This window comes from Somniosus microcephalus, chromosome 31 (assembly GCF_052327205.1).
Source record: "Somniosus microcephalus isolate GS21.2 chromosome 31, FLI_Smic_1.0, whole genome shotgun sequence".
Classification (NCBI taxonomy): Eukaryota; Metazoa; Chordata; class Chondrichthyes; order Squaliformes; family Somniosidae; genus Somniosus; species Somniosus microcephalus.
The window spans coordinates 36,640,178-36,652,989 of NC_141017.1; the positions used below are offsets into that span (position 1 = coordinate 36,640,178).

The following is a 12,812-nucleotide window of genomic DNA, read 5'->3' on the forward strand; positions in this document are numbered from 1 at the left end:
GGGCAGTACCGAGGGAGCGCCACACTGTCGGAGGGACAGTACTGAGGGAGCGCCGCACTGTCGGAGGGACAGTACTGAGGGAGCGCTGCACTGTCGGAGGGGCCATCTTTCGGATGAGACGTTAAACCGAGGCCCCGTCTGCTCTCCCAGGTGGATGTAAAAGATCTTTTCCTGGTCTGTACGAGCCCGGCTCCCCCAGCTCTGCCCCAGACAGTGGGATTCAAATTTAACAACAACTTACACAGGCTCTTTGCTGAGGATGCGAAAGGCGGGACTGCTCTCTGACAGCTTCTCTCGCTTCACTGGGTGGATCTTCGCCTGCAGCAGAAAGAAGAGCCCAGATTAACCCCCTCGTCGCCCCAAATAACCCTCCCACCGCCCAGAAAACACAGTCGCCTCAAAATCCAGTGCACGAGGACCTGTGCTCATGCATGTTTTCGGACCTTTACACATCAGCGTGTTCAATTCCTTATTTCACTGTATCTCGCATCTAACTGTCGACAAAAGTGTTACTCACACCTACAGATTCACCTCTTACCCAGCTCCTCATGACATCCCAGATCACTGAAGATGGTGCGTCAGTTTTAACAGCGTTTTTACAAGCGTGTGAGAGGGACACACGATACCCAGCGTGTAGTAGGGCAGACCTTACAGGAGGGGGAATAAAGAGAGATTAAAATCATTTTAGCAGGCCCAGTTTGTTCTGCCTTCTTATTAAAGAGCCCCCATTGCCCTCCCCAGTACAGAGCCAGGCTGCTGGGAGTCCCCCTCCCAACACCCTGGACTGCGATCCTCAAGAGGCGGAGGGGAGAAGCTGAAACCAATAATCTTACCTCATCTGCAGGAGGGATGGGGTACTACAGTGGATGACGCTGCTCAGATGGTCCAAGGTGTGGTAGAGCGGGCAGTCCGGCAACTCCTGATAAAGAGAAACCAATGGGAAGTGAAACTATAATGAATGGATCGCGTGACGCAGTCAAGAGCTGATCTGCCAGTTTTCCTATCGCGCTATGGGGGCAGCGCTTCAGCCAATACAACAACTGGCACCTTCAACATTGAGAAATGTCACAGACAGCATCAGAAAAACGGGAAGCCGAGGTGAAGAGGGAGATAGGAGAGGGGGGCGGTGACCAAAGGCTTGGTCACAGAGGTAGGTTTTATGGGTGGGTCTTAAACGAGGAGAGGGAGATGGGAGATAGAAGAGAGTTTAGGGAGGGAATTCCAGAAGACAGGATCTAGTTGGCTGAAGGCACAATTGCCAGTGATGGGCAAAGGGAGGGCAGGCGTTGCACAAGAGGCCAGAGAATCAGATGAATGGAGGGTTCTGGTTGGGGGTGGGAGCTTTGTAGAGAGATAGGGAGGGGCGAGGCCACGAAGGAATTTAGACACGAGTACGAGACTTTAACTGGTGGTGTTGGGGGACAGGGATCCAGTGTACATCAGCAAGGGTGATGGAGGAGCGAGACTTGGTGTGGATGAGCTCAGGTTTATAGAGGATGAAGGATGAAGAGCATTGGAATAATTGAGCTTGTAGGTTTTTTTTCCAAAGAGTTGGGTAGGTGGCAACAAGCTTGGGTTTCGAAAGCGGTGCGGTGAGGCAGGGGCAGAGGCAGAGGCAGGTAACATTACGGAGGTGGAAGTAGGCGGTCTTTGTGATGGAGAATAAATGGGGTTGGAAGCTTTGATCAGGGTTGAATAAGACGCCGAGGTCACAATCAGTCTCGTTCTGCCGCCCGAGGGAGGGGGATGGAAACAGCAGTGAGGGTACGGAGTTTGTTGAAGATGATGGCTTCAGTCTTCCCAATGTTGTGTGTTGAGTGCGAGACTGGTTTTTCCCAGCCTCTTCTCTCCCTCACGTCCCCACGTCAGCACAGTCTCCAAGAGGTTGCCTGTATCTCTCTCACTCTCTGCTCCCCATTCCCAGGGCCCCGGCGTTGCTGGAATGGAGTTGAGAGTTTGTTCCAAGTTGGTGAATGGGATTGGCCATGTGGAAAGTCTAAGGATACTAGAAATGTTTACACTGGAAAAGAAACAGCTTAGAGGGGGAACTGCTGCTGCATTTTCCGACATGCTGGCACAGGCACGACGGGCTGAATGTCCTCCCCCTGATCTGCATCATTCTGTAGAACAGTCACTGCCCTTCAATAGTAATTCATGGCACGTGACGTTTGAGGATGTGACGAGCTGCTATATAAATGCAAGGCGGTCACCTACCCAACAAGGAGTGGATTTACTCAGGCTTTCCCCTTGCTATTCTGCCCAACTGGGGTCCTGCTCCTCAGGACTTGGTCCTTCATCCCAAAAAAGAACACTCGGCGAGCTCACCTCTGTGACCATGCTGAGCATGCCCAGTATCCTGTCTGAGGTCTTGAAGCGCTGTGGGCTGTGTTCCACCGATTCGAGGACTCTCTTGATGAAACCCTGGTCATGGATTGGTTCAGCCCAGATTGGGCCACCGAGCTGGAACCAGAATAGAAACATCAGCGTACACCTACAGAAAATCCTTCCCCAGTGAGCACACACCTTCACGCACGCAGCTCTCTTTTCCCTCTTCCAGTTCCAGACCACCCTCATCTCTGCTGGCTCATTTGGGGTTCGATTCCACAGGTGCCAACCAATCATTAGTACTTTGCCCCATGTACGTGCCAGCTGGCTATTTGACCACAAAGAGCTTCACAGCTGAGCCCGATTCTGTCCTCACTCAACATACGCGCACACTCAATTACTAGCAGGAGTCATTGGATAGTACATAGAATCTACAGCACAGAAACAGGCCATTCGGCCCAACTGGTCCGTGCCGGTGTTCATGCTCCAAATGAGCCTCCTCCCACCGAACCAGCATATCCTCCTGTTCCTTGCTCCCTCACGTGTTTATCCAGCTTCCCCTTAAATGCATCTATACTATTCGCTTCAACCACTCCCTGTGGCAGCGAGTTCCACATTCTCACCACTCTCTGGGTAAAGAAGTTTCTCCTGAATTCCTTGACTATTTTATATTTATGGCCCCTAGTTTTAAACTCCCCCACAAGTGGAAACATCTTCTCTACGTCTACATGCACACAATGGATGCACAGCCTTCTGACTAAAGAGGCGAGGATTCTCCCACTGAACCAGGGCTGACAATACGCAAGCGAGGAAGTGGAGCGCACAAGTTGTCCAAGTGTAATATCGTCAGGACTCCTAGTATCACAGCAACCGCTAGGCATTCAAATTTGAAGAACATTAACACACACCTAGACAAGTTTAGTGGTAAACCACAATACTGTGGGAGAATATCACAAATACCCAGCGAGTTGGTTGGTACACTGACAGTTAGTCTCAGGTAGTTAGTCAAGTTTCCCTTTAAGCTGTGTGGCCGGGCAGTGCTCCAGGGGTCCCGCGCAGCAGGTGAGGTGGCTTTCAAATTGGAAAAAACCGTGCATTGCGCAGACTTTTGAATGGGTCGCACAGCCTAGTAAAGGGGCTGCGCGTGGCCAAAAAAAATGACTGGGAACGTTGGTCATAGTATGTGAACATTTCAGAGTCTATAGTTTATTATCTTTGAGGTCAACTTTGATATAACATTTCCACATTAATTAGTGTTCTGCTTTGAGATGGTTGTGTTTAGTGTAATTACGTAGAATATACAGCACAGAAACAGGCCATTCGGCCCGAACTAGTCTGTGCTGGTGTTTATACCCCACACCAGTCTCCTCCCATTCCAGCCACCTCGTCTCAGCCTTTCAGCGTATCGTTCTATTCCCTTTTCTCTCATGTACTCGTCTAGTTTCCTTTTGAAAGCATCTATGCTATTTGCCTCAACCACTTCCTGTGGTAGCGAGTTCCACATTCTAACCACTCTCTGGGTAAAGAGATTTCGCCTTATTTCCCTATTGGATTTATTAGTGCAGGCTGGAATGGTGGAAGGTCGTTCTATGAAAACAGCTGATCACACCGCTCTAACAGCCACACATTGTAAACAATGTTCCCACTAATTACTTTTTTTGTGCGTGGTCCCTTTAAGTGGCTGCGTGGCCCATTCAAATTTCCGCGCATGAGCGGTTTCTTCTATATAAAAGCCGGTGAGCGGCCTGCGCGGGACCTCCAGACCGCGGCCTGCACGGGACCTCGCAACTTAACGGGAGCGTCGACTGTAAACAACCACCACATAAGCACCAACTCACACAAGAGTCTCCTTATCAATCAGGACCAGAACGAACAATTGTAACAGCCTTACTGCGAGCTCAGCGAAGACCAGCTAATCCAGCACAGAGCGGTGAATGGACAAGGGGTCTTCTTGTCCTGTAAGGTTTAGTTCCACAGTGAGCAGGGGAGCCGCCTCCATGTTTTTGTCAGGGTGTCACCTCGAAGCTGGAGTAACTAGCAGCACAGTAACCGAGCCACACCGATTACCCTGGGTCCGCTGTACACACTGGGTTAGAACAGGTGCCCAGCACATCCATAGAAATTCCTTCATTCTGGTAGGGATGGAAACTGAGCTTTAAAGCTCGATTCTCGTGAGTTTCTGATGCTTGGGATGTTTTACTATGTTAAGGGTGCTATATCAATGCAAGTTGTTTTTATCCAAGTCAGCCAGTTTTTGTCTATCACGGAACGTCAGAGAGCTACGAGGATCTGTTCTCAACTGAGATTGTGAGTTTTATCCCATTTTAGAATGATTGATTTTCCTTTAATTAATAAAGTGCCTACCAGGACTGTAGGGAGTCTGCATCAACACTGCACCAGACAGACACTGCATCAGCCAGACAGACAGACACTGCACCACCCAGAGACAGACTGACGCTGCACCACCCAGACAGACACTGCACCACCCAGACAGACAGACACTGCACCAGCCAGACAGACACTGCACCACCCAGACAGAGACAGACTGACACTGCACCACCCAGACAGAGACAGACAGACACTGCACCACCCAGACAGAGACAGACTGACACTGCACCACCCAGACAGAGACAGACTGACACTGCACCACCCAGACAGAGACAGACACTGCACCACCCAGACAGAGACAGACTGACACTGCACCACCCAGACAGAGACAGACGCTGCACCAAACAGGTACTCCCAGAGTCTCTACAAAGCCAGCTCCTTCCCTCTCAGAGTTTATCTAAAGAGGCACCTTTCAGAGATGTCTCTCTCTTTCTCTCCCCCCAGCCCTGTTCCGAGGGGGGACCTGAGCAACTCTCACTCACATCCTAATGGCTGATGATGGCAACTTTGGCAAAGATCTGAATTCGGCAGTGTCACAGTCTCTTGGTTCTGGAACGGTGGGCGAGTAGTCGGGGGGGCTGTGGGGAAGCAGTATGGAGAGACGGGGGAGAGGGGGCAGAAACTAACAGAAAGGAATGAATTGCGGAATTGCCCGCCCCCTTACCTGGTGTCTCTGCCAGCAATGCTCACACTCTGCTCCCACCGGCGGCCCTGAGCTCGCTGTGTATTTGTAGCTGGAAAAAAATAAAGTTCAACCCAGGTTACTAGAAAAGGCTTGCATTTCTACAGCGCCTTTCACAACCAGTGGATGTGGCGTATTTGGACTTTCAGAAGGCTTCTGATAAGGTCCCGCATAAGAGATTAGCGTGTAAAGTTAAGGCACATGGGATTGGTGGCAAGGTATTGACTTGGATAGAGAACTGGTTGGCAGACAGGAAGCAAAGAGTTGGAATAAACGGCTCTTTTTCCGAGTGGCAGGCAGTGACTAGTGGGGTACCGCAGGGATCGGTCCTTGGACCCTAGCTATTCACAATATATATTAATGATCTAGACGAGGGAATTAGATGTAATATCTCCAAATTTGCAGACGACACAAAGCTGGGTGGGCGTGTGTGCTGTGAGGAGGATGCCGAGAAACTCCAGTACGATTTGGACAGGTTGGGTGATTGGGCAAAAGCATGGCAGATGCAATATAACGTGGATAAATGCGAGGTTATCCACTTTGGTGGCAAAAACAGGAAGGCAGATTATTATCTGAATGGCAATAGATTGGGAGAAGGGCAAGTGCAACGAGACCTGGGTGTTCTTGTGCACCAGTCGCTGAAGGTAAGCATGCAGGTGCAGCAGGCGGTTAAGAAGGCAAATGGTATGTTGGCCTTCGTAGCAAGAGGGTTTGAGTACAGGAACAAGGATGTCTTGCTGCAGTTGTACAGGGCCTTGGTGAGACCACATCTTGAGTATTGTGTGCAGTTTTGGTCACCTTATCTGAGGAAGGATGTTCTTGCCATGGAAGGAGTTCAGCGAAGATTCACCAGGCTGATACCTGGGATGGCAGGAATGACGTATGAGGAGAGATTGGGTCGATTGGGCTTGTACTCGCTGGAGTTTAGAAGAATGAGAGGGGATCTCATTGAAACTTATAAAATTCTGACAGGACTGGACAGACTAGATGCGGGAAGGATGTTCCCGATGGTCGGGGAGTCCAGAACCAGGGGTCATAGTCTAAGGATAAGGGGTAGGCCATTTAGGACTGAGATGAGGAGGAATTTCTTCACCCAGAGAGTGGTGAACCTGTGGAATTCTCTACCACAGAAGGCAGTAGAGGCCAATACATTAAATATATTCAAGAAGGAGTTGGATATATTTCTTAAGGCTAAAGGGATCAAGGGGTATGGGGAGAAAGCAGGGACCGGGTACTGAATTTGGATGATCAGCCATGATCACATTGAATGGCGGAGCAGGCTCGAGGGGCCGAATGGCCTACTCCTGCTCCTATCTTCTATGTTTCTATGACTTCACAGCCAATGAAGTACTTTTTGGAGTGTAATCACTGTTGCAGACTCAGACACTGGCCCCTCTGACAGTGCGGCGCTCCCTCAGTACTGCCCCTCCGACAGTGCAGCACTCCCTCAGTACTGCCCCTCCGACAGTGCGGCGCTCCCTCAGTACTGACCCTCCAACAGTGCGGCGCTCCCTCAGTACTGCACTGGGAGTGTCAGCCCAGATTTTTGTGCTCCAGTCCCTGGAGTGGGACTTGAACCTATACCCTTCTGACTCAGAGGCGAGAGTGCTGCCCACTGAGCCACGGCGGACACGAGAATAAACTCTGAAACTGAACATTAGCACACGGGCAAATCACGGTTGGTATTTATTTTGCCGGGCAACTTTTCAGTCACTAAGAATAGTTGTTTTATCAAAGAGTTATCAAGGACAGACTAATCTACTTGATCACACCCTGCCACGGTCCTCAGTAACCAAAGCGGTTGAGTCAAAGTTGGACTCATCCACCATGGGCAAGAATGAATGAACTTGCATTTCTATAGCACCTTTCCAAAGGGCTTTACATCCAATGAAGTACTTTTTGAAGTGTAGTCACTGTTGTAATGTAGGAAACACGATAAGAGAAATTGCACACAGCAAGCTCCCACAAACAGCAATGTGATAATGAGCAGATAATCTGTTTTAGTGATGTTATTGTGCCAGGACACCAGGGAGAACTCCCCTGCTCTTCTTTGGTTAGTGGCCATGGGATCTTTTGCATCCGCCCGAGCGGGCAGACGGGGCCTCGGAAAGATCTCTCTTGGCCGAGCGGAGTGACTGAGCAGCATCAGTACTCTGCAGCCTAGAGCATTCTACTGTCGCTGGGATCCGGCCCTAACCAATAGGAGATCGACAAGAGCGAAACAAAATAAAATGGACGACATCGCATAACTACTTTACAAAGAGAAACAGTCGCTTACTTTTTGCCGTGGTGGATCATTTTGCCCATCCTCTGAATGTGGAAGGAGCCACAGCCCACACAGTTATACACCAGGGCCTGCTTACTGCAACAGAGAATCACAACTCTCAGACATACAGCAGCCTCCAGGTCACGCTCAAAACTTTGAGACATAAATCAATTATTATTTCCCCCTCTGAACACGTCAGATGGAGAACTGGTTCGGGAGTTACTGAGTCGGACACTGTGATTTATCAATAAAAAACTACTGCAATTATACTGCTTACGGTTAATTATTCTCCAGGGAGAGCGGAGAGAAAAAGGAAGCAGGATCTCCTAACCTTGATTTAGAAAAGACTGACTTTACTGTGCCACTGATATTCCAGCTCTCCTCCAGCCATTCATTTTTTTATTATTTATTAGTTCCTGGGATGTGGGCGTCGCTGGCAAGGCCGGCATTTATTGCCCATCCCGAATTGCCCTCGAGAAGGTGGTGGTGAGCCGCCTTCTTGAACCGTTGCAGTCCGTGTGGTGAAGGTGCTCCCACGGTTTGGTAGAATGGAGTGGCTTGCTAGGCCATTTCAGAGGACAACTAAAAGTCAACCACATCGCTTTGGGTCTGGAGTCACATATAGGCCAGACCGGGTAAGGACGGCAGATTTCTGGTGGCTTCTTCTTCGAGTGAAGTTGTCAACTAAAGCCAGAGAGAGAAGTTTGTGCTGTGGACCCATTCGCACTCGGGACTGTGCTCACACTGTCCCAGCTCATGGCCAAGAAGAGAGTTGGGCGGAACGGGCCTTCACTTGACACAGATTTATTGAGTATGGCTCTGATCCGTTGGCGTGAACGTGGGCCGAGGACAGGGTCAGGGTCAGCTGTGATGTTCGTCTCAACCCCCACATCAGTGGGTCTGAAAACACCCAACACTCACTGGCAGAGTCAGAATGGCCACTTGGATGCTGTACAAAGGGAAGCGTGTAACAGTGAGGCCGATCCCCAGGGAGAGTCAGCACCTTCATGGGAGTGGGGGTATCTAAAATCCAACAATTTAAGCGAGTCAGAGATGCACAGTAAAGGCTGGAGCCACAGGATTGGTATTCATGCTCAACTCCATCCAATAGGCAAATAGAAAATGGAAACTGAACGGCAATTGACTAGTCTTTTTTCAAAAAAAATGAATTAGGTACAAATTGCACAGCCGCCTACATCGAGCAGATTGATTGGGCCTCCTCACCCAGTTACCGTACCTGGCAGAGGCTTTAACCATAGCCTGCCCCATGAACACCCGCACAAACACTCGGATGTAGAAGTCGACACTGACGGAGAGGACAGGGACGATGTATCGCTGGTAGCAGTTCGCACGCAGGTCCAAGTTGTGCAGAATGATGCGTAGAGCCTGCGGGGGAGGAACGAGGCCAGGTTTTGAGACAGGGAGAGACACAACGTGTCACTTAACTAAAAAAAAAAATCTATATACTGTATTCCATTTTTTCAGTCACTCCCCACTAAGAGGGTTGCCGGGCAACTTAACTCCCAGGCCAACAGCTCTGTAACCAGTGCTAGGAGCTTGATAATCCTTTACATAGAATGCACAGCACAAAGGCCATTCAGCCCAACTGGTCCGTGCCGGTGTTTCTGCTCCACACGAGCCTCCTCCCACCCTACTTCATCTCACCCCATCAACATATCCTTCTATTCCTTTCTCCCTCAGGTGTTTATCGAGCTTCTCCTTAAATCCATCGATGTTATTCGTCTCAACCTCTTCCTGTGGTAGCGAGTTCCACATTCTCACCACTCTCTGGGTAAAGAAGTTTGTTCTGAATTCCTCAGTGACTATCTTATATTTATGGCCCCTATTTTGGTCTCCCCCCCCCACAACATCTTCTCTACATCTACCCTATCAAACTCCTTCATAATCTTAAAGACCTCGATCAGGTCACCCCTCGGCCTTCTCTTTTCTAGAGACAAGAGCCCCAGCCTGTTCAATCTCTCCTGATAGGTAGAACCTCCCGGTCCTGGCATCATCCTTGTGGATCTTTTTTTGAACCGTCTCCAGTGCCACTATATCCTTTTTATAATATGGAGACCAGAACTGTGCACAGTCCAGTATTCTTACATTTATATAGCGCCTTACAACAAAACCTGCCAAGCTGCTTCACTATTGGACTGCAGTGTCCAGGCAACGAGAGAAGGGCTTTCCTTTCCCAGGCTCGATTCTGTGCCTCGCTTTCAGAACCAGCTATGAACCCCCATTTCCAGGGTTACTTCCAGTGGCAAGAGACAGAGGGACCAGGATTCAGCATCGCGGGGGGGGGGGGGGGCAGGGGGTAAACCACCTGATGTATACGCGACACCCCACCCACGTGCTGCCAACAGCAGAGATAAACCTGGGCACCACTGGCACCAAGGTTGGCACTGCCATTTCAGGTTGGCCCTGCCGTGTCAGGTTGGCCCACCCCATGCGGGCAATGTGACGCTACACACGTTTCGGCAGACATCGGGCGGGAGATCGCACACAGACACTCGCGTCACCCGCATCGCTCCAGCGCGCTGGAATCAGGCAGGGTTGCTGCCACTGATCACCATTAAGTAACTTGTGTGTGTCGAGCAATGACAGGACTGGGCCCGGCTACGACGGTTAAACAGTCCCTTCAATATTAACGATTCACATGAAGAATGCAGACTTGAGGTGCCTGTGTACTTGTATCCCAGCGCCTCGGGAGGGGAAGGTAGTGGGAATAAATCACAAGTATCTAGAGCTCTCCACACCACCCCGCCCCAACGCGCTGAATGCCTCCTCGACTCTGCTCTCTTCCTGCCCGTCCCCAAGTGCTTTCCCGAATCGGCAATCTCTTCCCGATGATTTCCCCGCCCTCCCGACACTTGCTGGAATTGCAGGGGCCCGGAATTGGCTGAAGCTCACCATTTCGTGACAGAACTTTGATTTGAGCGACATGGCTCCGTACTTGCTGTAACAGGTCTCCCCGCTGTTCCCGGCCATCACCGCCATGTCCGTACACGTCACACAGAGGAGCCCTGAAAAGACACGCAAGGTTTTGTTATTCATACTCGCTCTGATCCTCCAAAACATTCAAGTGAAGCCGTACCCTCCCTCCCCTGGCTCAACTGAGCCAGGCAAACACCGACAGTTCTGTCTTTACGCAGTGGGTTAATGGAACATGGAATGCTCCCCACTGCCCAGGAGGTGGACATTAGGCTTAGGGAGAGAAATGCTGGTGAAAAAGAAATGCTTAAATGCATTAAGATTCCCCACCCAGCAACAGCATCCAGGCTACAAGAATCCCACCTCGCGGGGCAGCGCTATCCAGACTGCAACAGGCACCCTCCCCCAGGGGAATGCTGGCCGGGCTGCGAGACTTAGCGACTAGCTGCACAAGCCCAAGACACACACAAAGCACCCCTTCCCCCACCACACCCCTTTAACGCGAGGGGCTCCTAACATTTCAATGCCCCCCCCCCCCCGCCCCGCCCCCCCCCCCCCCCTGTATTTAAAGATTCTAATTGGGCACTCTCCGCTCTACCTCACCTCCATCACTGACTGCTTGAACGGTTGCGTCGATGAACTGCGACGGGCTTCCGTAGGGATCCAGGTCAATCACGTCAAACCGTTCCCGTCTCCTCTTGGACTCGTACAGGAGCATGCTGAGGAGAGAGCCGGAGAGCCCCCCCTCTCCCCGGTTAGTATTCACCAGAGATTCACACATCACATCGGTCAAAGGTTCTTTGTTAAATTTAACAAACAGCAGATGGAAAAAGCACAAGGGTGAAAAGAAGCTACTGCAACAGGATCCAAACAATCCTTGGAAAAGGTAAAGTGTTAATCAGCAGTACGGTCTACGAATCTAATAGTTAGAGAACTGCAGCTAATTTGATATCCTTCTTATTCTCTTTTACCTTTTAAAGTTTCCTCCCCCCTTCCTCTGGAGATGCTGACTCATGGTAGTCTTTGCTCAGTGGGCAGCACCCTCGTCGGAGTCAGAAGGTTGTGGGTTCAAGTCTGCAAAATCCAGGCTGACACTCCCAGTGCAGTACCGAGGGAGCGCCGCACTGTCGGAGGGGCAGTACCGAGGGAGCGCCGCACTGTCGGAGGGGCAGTACCGAGGGAGCGCCGCACTGTCGGAGGGGCAGTACCGAGGGAGCGCCGCACTGTCGGAGGGGCAGTACCGAGGGAGCGCCGCACTGTCGGAGGGGCAGTACCGAGGGAGCGCCGCACTGTCGGAGGGGCAGTACCGAGGGAGCGCCGCACTGTCGGAGGGGCAGTACCGAGGGAGCGCCGCACTGTCGGAGGGGCAGTACCGAGGGAGCGCCGCACTGTCGGAGGGGCAGTACCGAGGGAGCGCCGCACTGTCGGAGGGGCAGTACCGAGGGAGCGCCGCACTGTCGGAGGGGCAGTACCGAGGGAGCGCCGCACTGTCGGAGGGGCAGTACTGAGGGAGTACTACACTGTCGGAGCTGCCGTCCTCTGGATGAGACGTTAACCTGAGGCCTCGTCTGCTCTCTCAGGTGGACGTAAAAGATCCTATGGCATTATTGAGAAGAGGAGCAGGGGAGTTCTCCCGTGTGTCCTGGCCAATATTTAGCCTCCACCAGCACCAGTAAAATATGCTGTTTGTGGGGTCTTGCTGTGCACAAATTGGCTGCCGCGTTTCCTACATTACAACAGTGACTACACTTCAAAAGTACTTCCCTGGATGTAAAGTGCTTTGGGACGTCCCGATGCGGTGAAAGACACTGTAGAAATCCAAGCTCTTTCTTTATGACCCTGCATCTTACCCGACACAAGAATCCTTGATACTGACGCTGGGTGCAAGCAATGAAAGATCTTTCACTCCTCCACTTAACAAGCCCCCTTAAAAAAAAAAAGCACCTACACTGTACCTTGCATCTGCCAAGCTAGTGGTTACCATGTGCCCCACGCCGTTAAGCTCAATGTTTCTCTTCATTAGATCCACCGCTTTTGAGGAAAAGTCATTTGCCACGATACTGTGAATCCCGGGGACCTCCTTGGCGAATCGGATGGAGCGGAGCCCGGATGCTGCCAATCCTTCCAGTACACGGATCCCTTCCTGCGCACAGAATGAGACTCAATAAAACAGAGGCTACACAGACAGCGCGCAAGGGTTAGACATTTTTAAAAACA

At 51.0% G+C, this 12,812-nt stretch overlaps 1 protein-coding gene across 7 annotated transcripts in view; it reads right to left on the reverse strand.

The window, feature by feature from the left end:
• trmt1 (tRNA methyltransferase 1) overlaps positions 1–12,812 on the reverse strand; it is a 37,969-nt gene that overhangs the window by 5,047 nt on the left and 20,110 nt on the right. For 4 of the 7 annotated variants that reach the window (XM_085971826.1, XM_085971832.1, XM_085971829.1 and 1 more), the window contains 10 exons: positions 12,551–12,738; positions 11,199–11,314; positions 10,575–10,687; positions 8,899–9,047; positions 7,674–7,757; positions 5,378–5,447; positions 2,326–2,460; positions 834–919; positions 539–647; positions 242–318 (listed from right to left, as the gene is read on the reverse strand). In XM_085971826.1, the coding sequence (XP_085827952.1) occupies positions 242–318; positions 539–647; positions 834–919; positions 2,326–2,460; positions 5,378–5,447; positions 7,674–7,757; positions 8,899–9,047; positions 10,575–10,687; positions 11,199–11,314; positions 12,551–12,738 (1,127 nt within the window). Of the gene's footprint in view, positions 1–241; positions 319–538; positions 648–833; positions 920–2,325; positions 2,461–5,377; positions 5,448–7,673; positions 7,758–8,898; positions 9,048–10,574; positions 10,688–11,198; positions 11,315–12,550; positions 12,739–12,812 lie in introns of those variants that run through there. The other 3 variants (XM_085971830.1, XM_085971831.1, XM_085971827.1) reach the window with 3 other exon arrangements.